At 44.2% G+C, this 21,653-nt stretch overlaps 2 protein-coding genes across 3 annotated transcripts in view; one reads left to right on the top strand and one right to left on the bottom strand.

Annotated features, from left to right (window-relative positions):
• Positions 1–21,653, top strand: part of FAAP24 (FA core complex associated protein 24) — an 85,992-nt gene that overhangs the window by 11,943 nt on the left and 52,396 nt on the right. The gene's annotated exons all lie outside the window — the stretch shown is intronic.
• Positions 11,113–21,653, bottom strand: part of CEP89 (centrosomal protein 89) — a 53,542-nt gene continuing 43,001 nt past the window's right edge. The window contains exons 19-20 of the mRNA XM_083629086.1: positions 14,040–16,406; positions 11,113–13,977 (exon numbers count right to left, since the gene is read on the bottom strand). Of these exons, the coding sequence (XP_083485212.1) occupies positions 16,166–16,406 (241 nt within the window). The 3' untranslated portion in view covers positions 11,113–13,977; positions 14,040–16,165. The remainder of the gene's footprint in view (positions 13,978–14,039; positions 16,407–21,653) is intronic.

Below are 21,653 nucleotides of genomic sequence, written 5' to 3'. Positions count from 1 at the left end.
ATTTATAACCCCCCCTCATCATTTAATGTTCTCAATCCCAGAGCAGGGAATAAAGTAATAAAAACAAACGGGGGGGGGGGAGCAACAGATGTACAAAAATTACAAAATCGTATAAACAGGACCAATGAACAACTGAACCGTTATATCATGAGCAAAACTGCAGCAACAAAAATTAATCGTTTCAATTTAACCAAATACCTAGGTAAAAACAAACACAACATTTGAGCAGATTATAGAACCAAGGGGTCTTAGCAATGGTTCCCACATGCTATTTCCCTTGTGGCAGACCCCTCCCTCCCTCCCTCCCTCTTCCACACAGAGGGCCCCACTCTGTGCCAACTAACTCTCTGTGGCTTTTGAGTCGCTTAGCATATTTCAGTATCCCCTTTCACCAATCCCTCCCTGTTCTCATCCTAAGGGGCAGAAAGGCCACAAGCATCCATGCCAAAAAAGAAGCCCACAAAAAACTCCCCTCCCTTCTCCATAGTAACAACAGATCAAACCCCACAGTGGGTGTTTCTCCCCCCAGTCCTCAGGTCCAGCAAGGCTACCATTTGCAAGAAAGATTTGCTCCCAGTGCCTCCCACCCCCCAATTCCTCTTCTCTTTACCTGCGGACACAGGTAGACCTCAAGGTGTTGCAGTCTTGGGAGTGGGGCTGTATCACCACTCCTTAAATAGGGAAGCTGTCAGCTGTAAGTCAGTAAATAATCCACAGCTGTTGTTCCTCTCCTCTTCCTAGTCCTGAGAAAATTTATTGGGGGGGGGGGGGCCTACCAGGGAGAAATCTGCAGGTGGGTTTGCTAGCCTTCCCCCATCTCCTTGCCAGTCAGACCGTATTCAAGGTCCTCAAAGTGACTTAACAAAAATGAACTTAAAAAAAAGAGTATTAAAGCAACCTAAAATGCATCAATTTTCTATATCTATATCTATATCTATATCTATATCTATATCTATATCTATATCTATATCTATATCTATATCTATATCTATATCTATATCTATCTAAGAGCAGCTCCAATTCCACCCCACTGAAAGATAAGCAGAATCTTAAGGTCTGGAGGCTGGGGTGAATAACATTATTTGCCTGGCACCTAAAAAGAGATAAGAGATGGTGCCTGGCCTGCCTCCCTGGAAAGTGTGTTCTGTAAATGGGGAGCCACCACTGAGAAGGCCTGTTCTCCTGTTGCCCACTTTCTGCGCCTATCTCAGAGGGGGCACACAGAAAGGGGCCTCAAATGAGTGATTCTTCTTCTTCTTACCTCACTCATCTGGCTGGGTTTCCCCAGCCACTCTGGGCGGCTCCCAACAGAATATTAAAAACACGATAAAACATCAAACAGTAAAAACTTCCCTAAACAGAGTTGCCTTCAGTTGTCTTCTAAAAGTCAGATAGTTGTTTATTTCCTTAACAACTGATGGGAGGGCATTCCACAGGGCGGGCGCCACTACCGAGAAGGCCCTGTGCCTGGTTCCCTGTAACTTCACTTCTCGCAGTGAGGGAACCACCAGAAGGCCCACGGCGCTGGACCTCAGTGTCCGGGCTGAACGATGAGGGTAGAGACGCTCCTTCAGGTATACTGGACCGAGGCCGTTTAGGGCTTTAAAGGTTCAGCACCAACACTCTGAATTGTGCTTGGAAACGTATTGGGAGACAATGTAGGTCTTTCAGGACTAGTGTTACATGAGGGTTGGTTCGTGTGAGGAGAGGGGTCTTCGTTTAAGGCTTTATAGGTCAAAACCAGCAAACTGCGCCCAGAAACTAATTGGTAGTGAGGATTGCTGTGATATACCCAGAGATCTCTTTGGGTCTGCCCTTGTACTCGAAGCCTGCCTTGACCTGGCTCACTGAAGGGGTGGGCGGATAACCCAGTTCCCTCCAGCACAGGATAATGAGTAGTGGAAATAAAACAATTAATCCAATAAACAGTGGATGTCAGGGGAGAAGAACAAATCTCTTAGGGCAACAGAGTTATCGCCTGTCTCTTGTCCTGAGGTTCAGACTAGGGCTTGGATGGGATTGCTAATTAGGCAATCTTGCCCCCATAATGCAAATTCCAGTCATGTCTCTGCCTTTTAATCCAGCAGGAGTTTTTAATTATGCATCAGAGGAAAGGCGGTCCTGCAATGCAGTCCCAGACTCCAGCTTGCTAATTGCAGCCTGTTCTCCCCTCATTTGTCACTGAGGCTTCAAAGGAAAACAAAGAAGCTGGTAATTTACCTTCTCCAGGCAAATGAGTGCAAAGCCCTGGGTGTTTTGTTTTTGCAGGCAGGGTTATTTGCTGTTGTTGTTTGGCCGCTGGCTTGCTTGCCCAGGGAGTTAAAGGGCTCATTCTCACCTTAAAGGTATAAATCAAGTTTTGTTTTTTTTAAAAAAAGGATTCACAAAAGACCCTTGGCGCTTGCCAGGCACCAGTCTGCTTGCCACTCTCTTACTCAGCCTCCCCCACATTTTTCTGCTTCTTTCTCAAGGGAAGAACTGGTGGGGATCTTTTTTTATTCAAGCCCTGAAACTCTGTACTCATCAGAGATGCTGTTTAAGTGCTGAATTGGTAAGATTAATCAAATAAAAAGGTGTCCTTAATTGACTTGGCTGATTTGTAAATATGTATCTGTGTCTGAACGCCCGCCTATATATCAATCTGGGAGAGTGCTGCCCAGTTGTTCCCTAACAATTAATATAATTGAATAATTTTCAAGCAAAACATTATCCCATTATTTCTTGCCCTCAGGCCCCCTCGCTTCACCATTGTGGTTGCAAGTAATCACATCCCCATTGCTGTTGTGCTGTTGAGGAACTAGTTTCAGGGATGGTGGCGAAAGAAACCTTCTGAGGCTTTGACATCTTTGCGTGGCGAGTTCCCGCCCCCCACCAAGGATAAATAAAGACACAAGACACCAGAATTTAAGGTTAAATGGGCGAATTAGGCCACAACTTTATTGAATTCAGGAATGAGAGGCATTGGCTTAGGCATTGGTCCTATCGACTATCCGGCTCCAGCCCATTTGCTGGAGACACAGGAAGGGTTAACACCATAGTGGGGGAGTCTCCTGCTGAGGCACATCAACTAGGAGCTCCCCCCCGGGTCACCGCCTCGGGGGCGTGCCTTAGGCCCACACCTCCATAGGCTTCGGACAGGGCCACGCCCCCCGGAGTCCTTTACCGGACCACCCTTCGTTCTCTGGGGGGAGGTGATGGCGTTCCTCCTCCCACACACATCCTCTTAACCCCTTCTTACCAATGCCTAACCGCCAATGCCGAAGAGTTGTGACGAGTTGCTACGAGGTAGGCGAAAAACCAAATGGCTGCAAATTGCCAATTGGGAAAAATTCCTACCATGCCCCTTGCGGCGACAGACCGAAGTCCATAGCAAAGTCAGAAACCTACCTAGAGGGAGGGAGGGTGGGAAAACGTGGGGGCTAGCCGGCAAAAGAGGGCGAGCCCCGGCCGCGCCGGCCCTAAATAGTGCAGGCCACGCCCCCCAGCCACCCGATTGGCTGGCTGGGTGGACGACGCGGCCGGGATTCCCCTGCTCTCGCGGGGGCTGAAACCAGACCCCATTTACGTGGGGTGGGCGTGAAGCCCGCAACCCCACCTCCTGGGCCAGGTCCAGAAGTGGCTTTCCGAGGACGCTGGTATAATCATTGCAGCAAGGATAGCTTAGATGGTGGAACACGAGACTCTTCATTTCAGGGTCATGGATTTGAGCCCCACATTGGGCAAAGAGATCTTCTGCATTGGAGGTGGTTGGACTACATGACCCTTGAGGTCCCTTCCAATTCTATGATTGTTAAATCTATTACCCACATTCCGCCAGCAGGTCCCAGGGCAGTTTGCAACAATTGTCATAGCCAGAAATGTAGGTTGCAGTCCCACATACACTTTCCTGAACGTGACTCCCATTAAGCCCAATGAGACCTACTTCTGAGTAGACATGCAGGCCTTGCATGCAGGTCACAAATTCAATTCCCACTGGCATCTCCAGGTAGGGCTAGGGGAAGCCCCTGGCTGAAACCCTAGACGGCTGCTTCCAGTCTGTGTGTAGACAGAACTGGGCTAGACAGGCTATATGATCTGGCTGGGTATAATAAAATTTATACATTGCTGGATTTCAAAAAAAGAAAAAAGAAAAAGAATTAAAAACCACCCCACCCTCAAAGCAATTTAATAAAATCAAGAAAAACTTGTAACGATGCTTTAAAACACGCAGAAGTTAAAATACTAAAACAGATAAAAATTACCTGCACTTTCTAAGCATGTTTTTAGAAGGTGCCAAAGAGCACAGTGAAGGTTGCCTGTTTTTATATCAGTAGGCAAAGCAGCTGCAGAGTTTGGGTGCTGCCACATTAAACAACTGAGTTGTTACTAATGCAGAATGAGTATTATGTGTCACCTGTAGTAGTGCCAATTCTGCTTACTGAAGAGGTGAAGGGGACCAGGGTGTCCCTGCTGGGTGGGTGCTGTTGTCTCCCACACAGCCCTTGGAGGCAGGAACTGAGGGGCTGCCACATGCATAAGGCCACCTAGTCTATGACTGGCAGAAGTGACTTTTGAACTAGACATTTTCCTGGATCACATTTAGTCCCTTCCACGCCACACTGAAAACAAGAGCATTCTCTACCACTGGCCCTGAACACCTCCTTCAAGTACATTTTCGTGCCAGCTTTGTCCTTAATCAAACATGGCCAGTTATTAAATAACGTAATTATATTCCTCTGCCCTGAAACGGTCAAATAAATTATAATTCTCCACCCCTACCTATGCCCTTATAGTTTGGCTTGCTCTTTAGGACCAGTGGCAGAGAATGGCCTTTTGAAAGCTAAGGAAGAGCAGCTGTTTGATAAAGCCCTTCAAAGCTAAAAAAATAGTGCAACTTCCATGATCAAAGAGGATGCCTTTCTTGCATTTGCAGTTGGAGAACAGAATGGCTGAGAGGTGACAAAGGATGGCACTTTAGAACTAATGGACAAATTAAAATGTAACAAGGTGCTGGGGCAGATGGCGTTCACCCAAGGGCTCTTAGAGGCCTAAAATGTGTAATTGTTCAACTATTAACTCAGACATGTAACTTTGTCTCTGAAATCAGTCTCCTTGCTGGTTGACTTGGTCCAGGGAGCACCAGTCTTTTGGGTTTTTTTTTTTAAATAAATATTTATTCGAGTTTTCAATTTTATACAGACAAAAAAGAAAAAGAGAAAAAAAATATTAAAAACAAATCACTTTCAATATCAATTTTCAATAACATGTTTCTTTGACTTCCTCATACCTCCCCTTCTTGTTTTCTAGTTCAAATTGATTATCCAGCAAATCCTAATCTCTTAACATTCCTTTTAACTAACACCTTTTTTTCCAATCAACTTTTTAAAATTTTATAACTTAAACAATATTAATCCCAGTTCTTTTTATCATAACAGCTAGAGACCACATAGATTCAATCCAGCATCTTTCAAAGTTCATTAATTTTGCAATATTTCTGTAAATAGTCCTTAAATTTCTTCCAATCTTCTTCTGCCGACTCTTCTCCCTGGTCGCGGATTCTGCCGGTCATTTCTGCCAGTCCCATACAGTCAATCAACTTCATCTGCCATTCTTCCAGAGTGGGTAGATCTTGCATCTTCCAGTGCTTTGCTATAAGTATTCTTGCTGCCGTTGTAGCATACATGAAGAAAGTTCTATCCTTCTTTGGCACCAATTGGCCGACCATGCCCAAGAGAAAAGCCTCTGGTTTCTTCACAGTCTTTTGGGGTTTTTTTAAGAGCCCGGAAATTTCAGATCTGTCAACCTGACTTCTTTCAGGAGGTGAAAGTGACAGAAAGCTAGCATCAGGGTCAGAACTGTTAAAACACGGATAGTAACCAGCTTTTTTTTTTTTTTTTTTGGCACGGCTCCTGCAAAGCAGCCTGGCCTATCCAACCTTTCAAGAGATTCCCCCCCCCCCCAAAAAAATACAACACCCTCTCTCAAAGGCCCCTATGAGAATCAGCAGTTTTAAGGCAAGAGGATGGGATTCTCCTTCTGCATGGATCACCAACAAGCAAAAAGAGAGAGAAGGAAACGGAGGGAGGAATAAAGGTGGTATTCTCTAACAAAGGGAGGAAAACAGATCTCCAAAGATCTACATTACATACCAGCTCAGCTGGTTAGTTAGAGCATGGTGCACGTTCGATCGCCGTATGGGACAGCTGCATATGTCTGCACTACACAGGGTTGGACTAGATGGTCCTCAGGGTTCCTTCTGCCTCTAGAATTCTGATTCTATGAAACCATAATGCTGCTGATGATAAAACTAAGTCACTCAGGGGAATAAATCATAGTTGATTAATCAAATGAGTTTCAAAATATTAAATCAGCGGATGACCAAAAATACAATTTTGAAGGACAGGATATGTTTATTCATTTAGAATACCTACATCCCACTTTATAGCCCCAAGAGCAGGGGTCAGCAAACTTTTTCAGCAAGGGACCGGTCCACTGTCCCTCAGACCTTGTGGGGGGCCAGACTATATTTTGGGGGGGCGGGGGGTGAACGAATTCCTATGCCCCACAAATAACCCAGAGATGCATTTTAAATAAAAGGACACATTCTACTCATGTAAAAACACGCTGATTCCCGGACTGTCCATGGGCTGGATTTAGAAGGCGGTTGGGATGGATCCAGCCCCCGGGCCTTAGTTTGCCTACCCATGCCCAAGAGGCTCTCCGCATGGCTTTTGAAAGATTTCCACAATAACAGAAAATTCCCTATGGTGAGTGATGGGATCCTTCAGGTAACAATTCCCATCCTCACCTGACTTAGTTTTGCCCTTCAGCCTCCACCTCCTAGGCAGCAGGACCTTCTGGTGTCCTTTGAGGGAAGGGCATGAGGCTCAACAGCCTGATCCTGCTCGGCCTTTTATTGCTGCTAGTGGCCAGGCAATACTTCTCAATGGTCTTCTCAGAGGTGAAGGGAGCAGCTGAAACTCACCCAGCGCAGGGTGGGCGTTGTTTTCAATCAGTCATGTGGCTTTAGAAGAAGCATATATGAAAGTGAAGAGGGATGCCTTTTAAGATGATGCCTGGCATCTTCTGGGGTTTTTTGAATGAATGAATGAATGAATGAATGAATGAATGAATGAATTTTCAAAATAATGGGCCATATCATCTACAGGGAACATAGTTAGACCCCTAGCCCAATATTTGTCTACTCTGACCAGCATCAGCAGCAGCTCTACGGAGCATCGGGTAGGGGGATGCTCCTAGCACTGACTGAAGATGATGCCAAAGGGGACTGAACATGGGACCACCTGCCCGCAGAGCATTTCTCTATTCACTAGTGCTAGGGCTCTCGCGCTAGCGGACAGGTGAGCTTCATTGTTGCACAACAGAGGAATCCCAACACCACAACTGTGCTAGCGGAAACCTGTGCAACAGATTCACAATATATTGTGCAACAAGGCGACCACCAGCAACTTGTTTATGCAACAACGTTCCACTGGTGCAACGGATTTTGCCAGCAGAACAAGTATTTTAAGGGGCTTTAACTTAACACTGGGACGCGGGTGGCGCTGTGGGTTAAACCACAGAGCCTAGGACTTGCCGATCAGAAGGTCGGCGGTTCGAATCCCCGTAGTGGGGTGAGCTCCTGTTGCTCGGTCCCTGCTCCTGCCAACCTAGCAGTTCAAAAGCACGTCAAAGTGCAAGTAGATAAATAGGTACCACTCTGGCGGGAAGGTAAACGGCATTTCCGTGAGCTGCTCTAGTTCGCCAGAAGTGGCTTAGTCATGCTGGCCACTTGACCCGGAAGCTGTACACTGGCTCCCTCGGCCAATAAAGCGAGATGAGCGCCGCAACCCCAGAGTCGGTCACGACTGGACCTAATGGTCAGGGGTCCCTTTACCTTTACCTTTAACTTAACACTACATGGGATACAACCCAAAGTCTTTATCACAAAAAAAATGGGTGTCAGGAATGTTTTTTAGCCCATTAAAAAAGGCTTCTAACCAGTTAAATGTCACACCCCCAATTATTACTGTTTACATTTTTAGGAGATCAAGGCAGCAGACACATATTGTCCCCTTTTATCCTTGCAACAGCCCTGAAGGAGAGGTTAGGCTGAGAATGGGAGTGACTAGCCACAGCTATGCTTTGAGCTTCGTGGTGAAGCAAGGATTTGTACTGAGGTCTTCCCCTCTCAGACACGATTCTTAGGTTAGCTAGCTAGTTAGCTATTTCTTACCTGCTCTTCACCATGAAGTTTGAGGATGGGTTACGACAACATAATCCTACAGTTATAAGCACAAGTAAAACAATTAAGCTGCTCCACTCAAAACAGATTTGACACAAGATTCTGGGTCCCACAAAACAAAATACTTCAGCTGTCAAAGGCCAGCGTAAAGAGGTTACACCCCACTGGCCCTTGTAACTTATTCACAAACAGTCAGGTCAGAGATCAGTGGCAAGGCAGCCAAGATGTATTTAGCCAGGGTACTTCTATCCCAACTTCCAATCTTACAAGTAGATTCCCAAGGAAACAATGGAAAAGAATTCATACACATCATCATATAAAAAGTACACACACACCCAAAAAACCTCTAAACTATAACTAAAATAAAAGAGCGAAATGCAGCCAAAAACTAACAAGGGGTAGGATGAGCTTCTTTCATTTCCAGAAGTCAGTCAAATATAGCAGATTCCTGCTCTAGGAGCTGTTCACTCTCATGGGCAGGAAAAGGAGCAGGGTTTTGGTTTTTTTGCAAATTCCCTCTTCCCTTCCTGCACCCCCTCCCAATCCTGGTAGAAAAGAAAATTAAAAAGGGCGGAGCAGGCATCCAGGGAAAAAAGGCAATCACATCCACCTCTGAATCCAATGTGTTTTCATCATATGTGATTTTGGCTTTAGGCGTGATCTCCAGAAAGTAACTCTGCGTAAGTTGCAGTCTTACCGTATGTCAAAGGAAGTGCTTGAGCGAAATGGAATCTGTCTGGTGTCTACTGAGGGCTGTTTCTTAAAGACACGTTTTATATCATGTGACATCAGTTGCAACAGTGTGCACACATATAGATAAATCATGACTATCCGACTCAAAACATGTATATTTTGAAATGGAAAAGCATTTTAAAAAGAAAAAGAAGGTTTGTACCAATAATGAATGCATCAAAAAAACCTTGGCTACTGGATCAAGAGTACAAAGAAATGGGCCTGATACCACAACATTATCTAGCTGGACCACAGAACAAGAATGGTTTTGAAGGCCCCAAGTGAGCACCAAGGAAGGAAGGCTGTATTGTCAAAAGATCTCTCACCTGTTCAACCTCATGTGAACCTGGCAATAGCTGGACCGTAAGCAGGGTCTCCCAATATCCTAAATCTCGGTGGAGAAAACAAACATAATCCTTACTGTCTACAAATCCTCCATAAACTAGATTGAATTTATGTTCAAGATGGTTAACTAAACAAGGTGAAGAGGTGGGAGTTCCAGGCAGTGGTTAGCGGAACTATTCTGTTTAACAGGTGATCATCATCTCAAAGCCCAGCACACAGGATGCTGTTGTTGTTTAATCGTTCAGTCGTGTCCCGACTCTTCGTGACCCCATGGACCAGAGCACGCCAGGCACTCCTGTCTTCCACTGCCTCCCGCAGTTTGGTCAAACTCATCCTGGAAGCTTCGAGAACACTGTCCAACCATCTCGTCCTCTGTCGTTCCCTTCTCCTTGTGCCCTCCATTTTTCCCAACATCAGGGTCTTTTCCAGGGAGTTTCCTTAAGAATGGAGAGGTTTGATCTTCCGGCAGTCCATGGGACTCTCAAGAGTCTCCTCCAGCACCATAATTCAAAAGCATCAATTCTTTGGCGATCAGCCTTCTTTATGGTCCAGCTCTCACTTCCATACATCACTACTGGGAAAACCATAGCTTTAACTATACGGACCTTTGTTGGCAAGGTGATGTCTCTGCTTTTTGGGTGCCCCCAATCAATTTATCAGGGGTAGGTGGGGCCTGCAAATCCCTTTTTAGACTAGTCACTCCTTTACCTGGCACACACCTAGCACGATTAATCATTCTCTGAGTGTGCCTCTCTATGCAGCCAAAATAGCATGACCCATGCATGAAGGGGAGGTATCATCAGTTTCGGAGGAGCCCCAAGGTTTGCAGAGATTTCCGAAAATTGTTCAAAAACCGGAACACTCGCTTCCAGTTTTCGATCGTTCAGGAGCCGAAACATGCGAGTTCCAAGGCGTTCGGCAACCTTGCTGTATTAAGCGATGGCTGCCTGGCACTCTGAGCACTCTGAGCAAAAGCATTGCAGATTTTTGTTACAGGTCCCGCTGCAGGCTGCAAAATGCCAGGCTCTGAGGCCTGAACTAAAAGGCAACTGGACTGTGAAGTACATAAGAAGCAACAACAAAAAGTGGGGGCGGGGGAGCTGTCTTTCTGTTTTGAGAGCTGGAACAAAGACACTTGGATTGGTGTGTGCAATTTGTGGTACGTGTCTGTAAACTGAATAAATACCTAATTTCTGTTTCTTGTGGTAAACTACCATGGGAGACATGACGGATAAAAGCCAGCCTCTGACTGCAGTAAATGAAAGATCTTACTGCTCCAGTCTCACAGGACGAGAATGCCTGGCTTAGACGGTGTCTCATCTCTGTGTGTGTGATGTGTAGCTCATTAAATCTGTGGCAGACGCAGCCTTAATGGAAAATTGACTTTTTTAAAGCTATCAAGTGGAGAGAAAAGGAGCAAGGTTACTTTTCTTCATAAGCTGCAGGGGCTTCCCAGCAGAAATATCCTCTCTAATCATTAATTCCCCTTGCATAATTAACTTTGTTTTACATCTTGAGCTGTAGTGAAGATGTTGGCAGTTGCTCTTTATCATGATTCATCTTTAATCTCAAGTGGTGTCAGTGACTCTGAGATATTTTTTTTTCCTCTTTAAAGTCCAATTAACCACTTGAACAAATCAGTAGTTTAAGCGCATACAGCACTGCAAATCTACTGGGGCTTTTTCATACATTTGTATTGATTTCAGTACAACTGAAGGACTAGCAGGCTCACCACTCTGTATTACATGCCTTTAATATTCATTGTTCTCTCTGAGGACACGGCCTGACAATGACAGCTATGCAACTTCCCATCCTTTAAAATAAAACAATGCTTTATTGCTACAAATTAAATGCTTGGGGGGGATACATATTTGACAAACAAGCAAAGGCCTTGATAGTACACAGCCAAGGTAATACAGTACTTATAAAATTGAACATTTATCCAAATGTTGACATATAAAAAACAATTAAAAAGTGGTTAGGAGAGAGGGGGGCTGCAAGTTTAAAGGCAGAAAGCCAAACCATTGATCCATTTTGGCATCTTGCTATGATTGAAGTGCATAAATTTCTATGGCCTGAAATGCACACTTGTATGTACAGTAACATGTCTCTCCCACTCAACATTACCAAGTCTCTAGTTTATCCTAATATACAAAATGTGCAGCCATTGTCAAAGACCTAAATGAAACAAGAACCCACAGCATTATTTATTTGGTTACTACACATTGGCACATGTGTGGGAAGAGCTTAAGGCCATTTGGGCTTCATCTTAAACACACTCATGTCAGAGTTAAGTCCAATTGAAATCAACAGGGATTATTTCTGAGTAGCCATGCATAGGATTGTGCTGTCAATGCTGCGAACTATCAATTTTTGTGTGACAGATGTTAAGGCAGTATGCACAAGCGATATGAAGATGTTCTGAAAATGGTGCCCTGGTTTCACAACTTTCTGCAGCAAGGAGTTAACCAGATAAGGTCCTGGCATGTGGGCTAATGATTTAGTGTTAACACTCTCTCTTACAAGGTTCTCCATATAAAACATAATTAGAAGGGAACACACAAGCCAGATATAAGGGCAAACTATGGTGTGCAGAAAAGAGGAAGCAAGTACCTGAACCAGCATGAGACAGAACATGAACACAAGCACCAATGGATGTATACCATTTATAGGGGTGGTATTTAACTAAGTTAAATAGTCCCACTGAAAATTAACATGACCCAGTTAGGTCAGAATTTGTCACTTGCAATTGCAGCTAGTATGTGTAAGGCACAGTTAAACATCTGTTTATGGTCTGTTGGAAAATAGGGACTGAGTTGTCAAAGACGGCAGCAAGCTCCAAGATGCTTGTGAGAATGACCAGGCTAAAAGCCCAAGTATCAAACTAAACTCTTGGGAAATGGCGCTCCGTCCCATTTGACCAATGTAAGACCACAGCCAATGCCATTGGATCATACATCATACTGAGTGCTGATTTAAAAATGCTTTAGGGGTGACAATTATCCAAAAGGGAAATACAGTGGTACCTCGGGTTAAGAACTTAATTTGTTCTGGAGATCCATTCTTAACCTGAAACTGTTCTTAACCTGAGGTACCACTTTAGCTAATGGGGCCTCCCACCACCCCAGCGCCGCTGCTATGCAATTTCTGTTCTCATCCTGAAGCAAAGTTCTTAACCCGAGGTACTATTTCTGGGTTAGTGGAGTCTGTAACCTGAAGTGTCTGTAACCTGAAGCGTCTGTAACCCGAGGTACCACTGTATAAGATTTGGGGGGGGGGGGAAGGCTGTAACTTCAGAAATTGAAGGTTGTGCTGTCTGTCCGGGGGTGGGGGGCGAGATCCAAAAGCAGCTGTTGTTTCAAGAGCTTTTATTAGAACCAACTAAAATATAACTAGGACTAGGTGATTAGCAAGATGGTGTTTTTTTTAAAAAAACACCTCTCTCCCTGGTTCTAGGATAACACGCCAGATAATACTGCTGTTTTAGGATATCATAGTTCGGGACCTTTCATATAAAACCATTCAAATGTATATATAAAAGCCAAACTCTGAGTTCTATGTTGGTTGTGTAGTGGCCTGTTTTTGTAAGAATGAAGGACAAATGCTTTAGACTAATTAAAAGGCTTCTAAATAAGCAAAATCTAGTTTAATTATTGAAATTATATTGTTCACCAACCTCTCAGTCTTAAGGAGGATGGTTGCATATGAAATTGATCATTTGTCAGGGCAAAACACCTGGCTGGACCTTCCTGCATTCTTTGAAGTTTGGCAGCATCAATTATTGTCTTCTAAGACCTGAAGGTAGAGTTAGGAATCTCCACTGTCTCAATCCTTTTCATTCCCTTTCCTCTTCTTGGATGGGTTTGTTACCTTACCAACTACCCAAGAGACCAATAATGTTGTGTACATCTAGTAGATGTTTCCAGGATTAGTCAGTACTTTAGGTTTTGCTACAGAAACTGTTAGGGCTGCGGGTGGCACTGTGGTCTAAACCACTGAGCCTTGGGCTTGCCGATCAAAAGGTCCGTGGTTCGAACGGGGTGAGCTCCCGCTGCTCAGGCCAAGCTCCTGCCAACCTAGCAGTTCGAAAGCACACCAAAAAGTGCAAGTAGATTAATAGGGTGGGAAGGTAAACGGTGTTTCCATGCACTGCTCTAGTGTCAGTGTTCTGTTGCGCCAGAAGTGGCTCAGTCATGCTGGCCACCTGACCCGGAAAAACTGTCAGCGGAGTGGACAAACACCGGCTCCCTCAGCCTATAAAGCAAGATGAGCACCGCAACCCCAGAGTCGTTTGTGACTGGAATTAACTGTCAGGGTCCCTTTACCTTTACCTAAACTGTTACACCTGTGCACAGAAGTAGTCAACAGAGGGGCCATGAAAGCTTTCAATGTCCATTGGTAGCTAACAGACCTAACTAAACATTACACACAAACCCCGATGGTATTTCCCCTCTAAAAAGAAAAAGGAGCTTTGGTAAGGGATGATTTGCAGCACAGAAGCAAAGTGTTTTTGTATGTACTTAACTCTTCTCTGTCCATTGCTTCTCTGCTCCAAATTACCCTATCCAAGCTCCTTCTCACCTCATGAGGTTCCCCAAACATTTGCAAGGATACACAACCATTTCTCCTGCCACTTCTCTCTCTCTCTCTCTCTCTCTCTCTCTCTCCCCCTCCCTCTCTCCCTCCCTCTCTCCCTCCCTCCCTCCCTCCCTCTCTGTTGTTTTATTATCTTTTTAACTTACATTTATACTAAAGGAACTAATCTTTGCAAATAAAAATGCTTGATTATAGGCAATATACCATGTAACCGAAAATCTCTAAAAAATCTCCTAAACAGTAGTGGATTGATAAAATCTGGGAGAAAATTAATATGTATGAACCCACTCAGCAAGCAAAGAATTCCAATTTTTAAAATGATGTACTGGTCCCAAGTTTGTCTTTCCTTTATTGAAGGCCTTCAAGCTTCCGACCACAACTACTGATGCACATAATTTATCCGATGTATCAGGCATTATAAGTTGCACATTCAAAACCTCAACAGTGATTCTTTCATCAAGGTTGGGTTTACTATAACTGTCTCACAAGCTCTTCCATGATATGCTAAGGTCGGGATGGGCAACTTGTGGCCCTCCAGATGTTGATGGACTCAAACTCCCATCAGTCCCAGCCGAAAGAATCAGTGGTCCCAATGAGGGAGTTGGGACTCAAACAACATACAGGTTCCCCATCCCTGTATTAAGGACCCTTAGAGAGTTTCATTGTGAGAACATTCTTGTTAATTCTTTTCTCCTAATTATTGATTGTGTGATGTTTAGGTTTTTACTTCAAAAGAAAATTTCATATAGAAAAGAAAAAAGACATCCCAAGCCAAGTCTCCCACTTTGTCTCCAGCTGCACTGAGAGACGGCCTCACACTACTAGAAATTCGGTTAAGCTCTTTGATACAAGGATTAGGTGTTAAAATGGGTGAGTCACTCTCTTTTCCTTTTGTCCCTACCTTTATATAAGCTTGGCTAAATCAGGCCCAGGCCGGCAATAATGGCTCCCAATTCCAAATTTAGTGCAAACAGCTCTAAGCAGCAGCTTGGGCTGCATTATGGTTTACTTTGGTTTGAATAGCTAGATGGTTTACTGGCAAAAAGGCTGATTTCAAGTTTCTATTTTTTAAAAAAAACCCAAACGTTGCAGCTTATAGCAGTGTGACCAGTATTTAAAAACACAAATTCTGTGAACATAAAACAACGCAAATTTTAAAAAGAATTTGCATTCTTTTATTTCAGCTGCATGGCTTTTTCAGGATATAGAGATCTTTTTAATTATTATTATTATTCGGTCACAAACTGAGAAGAAAGTAGTGGAAATGAGATATATTGGGCTGCTTGCATTTGGTGAATTATAGTGCGCTGTAATTTCTGGTGGGGGGAGGCAGGGGTCTTGCTGCTGCAAGTGCAAACAGACTAGAGAGATCAGTGGAGGCAACACAAGAACAGTGATGTTCTTGCTACTTAGCACATCTCCCACAGAGGACTTATCCCTCCCATTTCCTTTTAACTGTTAACATCACTGGCAATGCAATACTAAGCATGTTCACTTGGAAGCATGTCAGTCTGTACTCAGCAAGGCTTATTTCCAAGGCAGGTTTCATAGTATTGGAGCCTGGGAGAAAAAGTCCCCAACGTTCCAATAGAGATAGCAGATAACATTTAAGCTATTGGAATATCTGCCCCATCCTCATAATTAGGAGCCCCACCTCCCTCCTTAGATGACTCAGTCATTTGATCTTCCGCTGTGAGGTACACATGAAATTGCACTGACTTTCCACGTGGCAAAGGATACCACACTTTTTGTGTATGATCATCCTGTTAGGAGGCATGATATTGTTGCATGTACAGGGAAGAGGGTACGATTCACCTAGCCATCACCAACTTAAGGAACTCTGCCCCCCATAATTCTTTTAAAAATCATGCTTCTGTCTCTGCCTAATGACATCATAATGTGGGTGCTTTAAAAAACTTAAATGCACGAGCAGTACCAATTCCACCACGAACTCCCATCTGCAAGCACTTTTAGTATCTAGCAGAAAGTGTCAAAATGTGTTTGGTACTTTTTTAATTTTTGCAACTGTTAAGAGCTAGAAACATTTGGATTTTGAAGACTCTACCAGCCATATTTCTATGGTACAATGCAAATCCCTGCCATGGTGATTTCTAAAATCCCCCATATAGTACTAAAGGGAATATCAGCTTCTTTTGAAAGAGCAACTTGAATACAATGCCAACTGTATTCTGATTAAACTGCTTTGGTCTTCATGTTTGTTTCTTTCAGACCTATTCTCCTCTGAAAAAGGAAGGAGTGTCTGTGTTCTTAACATGCAGGTTCCAGTTGACTCTGAGTTTTCGCAGGCAAGAGAAGCTCCACATCACAGTAGCTAAAACCGTACCCAGCCAGCAGGTCTTTCTGAGAAATGTCAGCTAAATCTGATTCATAAGCTTTGACAGGACTCTGTGTGTTCCTCTTCTCTAGAGATTTATGCAAGAGTTCCTTCATCCTCCTGTTTTCTTTGGTGGTTGATTCCCAAATTATTTCAAGTTCACTTTCCACTTCCCTAGGAAGAAAAATGAAAATGGATTTGCAAGTTTCAGATGCTTTGCCTTTTTTGAGAGTATTTTTAAGGTGAACTACCCAGCCAGTACAGAAAGAACCATTAAATTTATTTTTGTACCTGGAATGTTGTCTAGAGAACACCATGTGCACAGAACAGAAAGAGTAATCAGAGGATCTCTGACATATAATTCAATCAAATGTACTTGTTTAACCAGTTTTTATGGGTGTCTAGTTCTGAAAGCATCAGAAAAGGTAACCCTAATATCCTGGGCCCCTTCTTGGTGATGTCATGGTTCAAAACAGGACTACAAATTCTCCTCTAAGGCTGTCGTGGGTAGATCTGGCTGCCTGAGTCACACACAGTGGATTGGGACAGAGGATCTTTTCAGTTTCAGGCATTTTCACACCGCATTGTCCTTTCCACTACTTTAGGCTCATCCAATGTTGTGTTGGGAAAGTCCCCTGCCAAAAATCTTGGACACCTGTGGCCAGTCAGAGTGGACAATGGTCTGGCTCGATATAAGGCTGCTTCAGATGTCTGAACTATTTTATAGCTGCTTTAAATTGTTGATGAAAAGCCTCTTTGCTACAAAATACTGAGATGGAGTCATGCTTAGATAAGGTTAAGCTCAGTTTGAGGATGGCAGTGCCCCTGTAAGAGTGCTGGGGCTATTCAGATGGCCCACCCTCGTGGATGAATAGAACTGGATGTGTTCCTAAATGCGCTGGGGGATTTTCCAATGGAGAAAGTGGTATGTCACCTGTATAATTTGTATGTAACAACATTATGACACCAGTGGCTGCATTTTCAATCCCTTTCCTAACAATACCTAGCATGGGATTTGCCCTTTTATTTATGACACATTTTGTCAGCCGCTGCCTTGAATTTCTCCTCTTACCCTTAATATTTTCTCATCCTACTGCTGGACATTCACAGCTTTATTTTTAACCTGTTAAACACTCAAAGGAATTTAGGACTGTTTCCAATTGGAAATAACTGGTATCCGCAGTGGTACCTCATAGCATATTTCTGCAAATTTCATTGTGTTTCACACTTTGCACTGAATTTCTTTCCCCTGTGAAATACGTAACGGAAGTTGTGAATGTGGCTGAAGGGTGAGATATCAGGTCAAAAGCAACCGGTCAAAACAATCCTGTTTCCTGTGAAGGTTTTCTAGGTCACATTGCATTTCTTTTGACAGGAATCCCATCAGAAGGAGCTCAGCATGTGGCAATTTTTAGGGGTTGATCTGGTCTCAAGAGTACTGCAATAATGCCCTTTGCAAGAACAACAGAAAATCTGAATCACAATAATAACATACGCCTATATGCTGCTCCCATAACTGAATATAGCAGAGATACAGCCCATGAAACCTCGAAGAGGTACTTTTTTGCTGCAGAGCTTAGTAGACACCTCTCTGTTCTGGTGCCATGGTGGCCAGTCAGCTTAAAGATGGTCATGTCAACAAATGAGGCACGAATGACAGCCTTTATTTGTTTCTCAAAAAGCCGCTCTACTTCAAAGTATATTCCTTAATCAATCAGGGCAGGTTCCAGAACCTGTTAAGTGATTTGGTGCCATCTCCCTTCCTACTGGCATCTGCACTTCCTGTGATTTTATCAGATCTAATTTTTAGTGGATCATCTTATGGTTAAAGAGAAAACATGTTCAATGGTCTTTTGGTCTTCAAATCTGTCTCTGCTCCATAAATCATTCAAGCCAACTTTCCCGCAAAGCAGTCAGAAATCTGCTTATGTCCTTTCCCAGCTTGTAAATCTTGCATTCGCTTGTCCTGGTTCAACCTCTTGGCCAAGGAATGTCCTAAGAGGGCAAGAGGGACCCATTTCAGCCTGTCTACCTTGTGGTTTTTGACATCATGATAAAGAGAGGAAGATGGCGGAAAAGTAAGTTATGCAAATTAAGTCTACAATTTATTCTGGGCACAGATTTTTAAGTTTTCTTGGCAAAAAAAGGTCTACACAAGCTGCACCACTGTTGCATTTGCTCCATGTCCTGCTTAAGCTCTATATGTCAGAAACCAAATACCGTATTTTTCACCCTATAGGACTCACTTTTTCCCCTCCAAAAATGAAGGGGAAATGTGTGTGCGTCCTATGGGGCGAATGCAGGCTTTCGCTGAAGCCTGGAGAGCGAGAAGAGTCGGTGGGCACCGACCCCTCTCGCTCTCCACGCTTCAGGAAGCTATCCGCAAGCCTTGCGTGCCCGGTGGGAGGTCCCGCCGGGCGCACGAGGCTTGGGGCGGCAGCCTGCAGCCCGAAGCACAGGGCGCCCTCCGGAGGATGCCCCGTGCTTCGGGGAGGTGTCCGCAAGCCTTGCGCGCCCGGCGGGAGGTCCCGCCGGGTGCGCAAGGCTTGGGGCGGCAGCCTGTTCTGGGGGCTGGGGTTGGGGGAAGCTCGGGCTTCCCCCGCCCCAGCCCCACGGCTGGGGGGGGGGAAATAAAATTTTTTAATTCATTTCCCCCCCAAAAAACGAGGTGCGTCCTATGGGCCAGTGCACCTTATAGGGCGAAAAATACGGTACACCATCAAGAGCTTCACAGGACATTACTCTAATGCTGATCCAAACCACCTTGAGGTTTTTTCTACAATCAAGTGGCATATACATTTTTTGAAATAAATAATGAATGTTAATTTTGTTGGGCTATAGATCAGAACACATTTATTTTATTAAGGAAGGTATTTGTATTCTTCAATTTCAGTTCTACCGGGGGAACCTCCAAGGCATCTAACAACACTTTTTGTTCTTTTATCAAATACTTTATATAAATATAAATACACGGACACACACACAGAAGCAGTAATAAAAATATTTTACTATGCTTTTATATATGCTGTAAGCCGCCCAGAGTAGCTGGGGAAACCCAGCCAAATAGGCGGGGTATAAATAATAAAATGATGATTATAAAATGATGATTATTATTTTTAAAGTATCTAATGAAATCAGAACAGCATAAAAATATGAATCTCAAAAGAAAGCAAAAATTAAGTGTCCTATACCAATGTCCTGGAGTGTTGACATGCCATCAAAGGAGGAGACAACCACACCTTTTGGTATAAGGAATTCCAGGGTTGCACACTGGGGAACACCCACCCAGGAGGGGGCAAGGTCAAGGGGCAGGGGGAACACAGTGCAAATGCACTGGCAGGAATACCAGGTTTGCTCCCCCAGTACATTTGCCTCACACCTATCTCCTTGCTGCCTTGCCTGCCCTTCCTAGTAAGTAACAGCGACCCACCTGCCAAGAAGCAAGGGCAGCAGCAGCTCTGCCTCACCTGGCATGCCACTTCTGGGTAGGACACAGAGAAGGGTTTCCCCTCAAAGGTCTCAAACTCTATATGGTTTTAAAGATGATAACCAATACTTCCCATCAAGCTTGGAAGTGGATTGGGAGCCAATTCTTCTGGGTGCAGAGCTGAGCACACATGATCAAAAAGGACAGCTCCAGTTAGGATGCCTTCCCTGCCATATTTTGCACCAGCTGCAGCTTTCAAAAGGCAGCCCCACAAAGGGTGTGCTGAAGCAGGAGACCAATCTGGCTGTGACTAAGGCAGGTGGGCCAGTGGCCAGAGCTGGCTTCTCCAGGAAGCAGTGCAGACCAAAGTGAGCAAGGACACTGCTGGCCACAGTAGCCACCTGATGATAATGCAGGAGGGACACTGGATCCAGGAAATCTCTATGAACCTGATTCTTCAAGGGGAGTGCAACCCCATTCAAAACATACCCACCTTTGCTTTTCTATTGGCCAAAGCACTTCCATCTTGAACTGAGTCTCAGTTTATTCTCCCACAGCCACGCTGATCCTGATCTTAGACACTGGTTCAGTCATTAAGTGGGCATTGGTACTGCCATTTAGGAAAGGGAGCAAATAAGGCTTCATCTGAGGGAGCACTTTATCAAACATGGTGGTGTATGGAGCTGTGAAATTTTACGTAACTTGAAGGATGAGCCTAAAAGTCTAAAAGCTTCCCTCACCGAGGCCCCCAAAATTTGACATTTATTTCAAAGCTGCTTAGCACAGCTGGTTTTTCTTTTTGTTTTGGTCTTTCTACTGCATTTGCAGTGATGACAGCAAAAGGCTGGTCTTTCCCTCACTCATTACATGTGTACTGAGCAAAACACAAATGCTGCGCCCGATGGAGTGAAGGGCAAATGGGGGAGGCAGAGCAGGCAAGGAAGAAAGGGGGGGGAGAAGAGACATGAATCGAGTTTTCCCAGGTCCAAAACCATGCTATCACTCAGGATTTAAGGTGCTATTTCCCCCCCTTTTTTTACAGAATAAATGAGATTGAATGATCATGCTGTAGCATTTCTCAGATTGCTTCACTGCGAGTGGAGACAAAATGAGATTCCCCTAGTAGAAGCTCAAAACAAGAATGCCAGCTTTCAGGTTAAGGAGTGTCTTTCTAGCCTGGTGTCTTCAAACAAAATATCCTCTCCCCCTGCCCCACGTGCTCTTTCGAATAGAAAAGACACAATCGTGTGCCTTAGGGATTCTTGAGTCTGCTTACACAAGTGATATTCTGGAGAGTTGCTATAAAGCAAAAAATAATATCCTCAACATCCAAAAGTAAAAACTGCCTCCTGAGCATTTCAAGGGTTCCTGCTAAAGCTCACTGTCTTTCAGCTTTTTGGGAACCCACCTTTCAGTGTCAACCTCTGACCTGCAAATGATTAGCTGTCATTTCTGCATTGCAGGAAGTTGGGAGTCCCTTCCAACTCTACCATTCAATGATTCTAAGTTCAGCCTCTCTAGGCTTTTGTGCTCCATGACTTCACCTGCCATTGTTTCCCAAAGAAGTCCTGGTATTACATATAAAAGAAAGGAAATACTGCAAGACTCCCTCTGCAAAGTGGGTGATTCATATTGAAAACTGGATGGTTGGCCTCATCAGTTGTCGTGGTAAAATCTTACGCACAACACTTTAAGGGTTTTAATAAAATAAACATGCCATTCACACAGCCTATTACTTTCAGTTGGGTATAGCGCTAAGATTAAATGTGTCAGTGAAATTTCTATCTACTGGGAACAATTTTGCAGGCCACAAATTTTCTCCTTGAGCGGCGCTGGTGGAAATGAATCTGCATCGGGACATTATTTGCCCAGCACTGCCGATTCTGGTTGCCAAGCTACAGAAGATTAGTGACAAGAAGCCCACCCCTAAGTCCTTGGTCTGCTTTTCTTCTGACTGGGGTGGGGGGTAGAGTGGGAGGAGGAGGAGAGAGATC

This window comes from Podarcis filfolensis (assembly GCF_964270895.1).
Source record: "Podarcis filfolensis genome assembly, chromosome: 8".
Classification (NCBI taxonomy): Eukaryota; Metazoa; Chordata; class Lepidosauria; order Squamata; family Lacertidae; genus Podarcis; species Podarcis filfolensis.
This window is presented reverse-complemented; position numbering and strand designations above follow the sequence as displayed.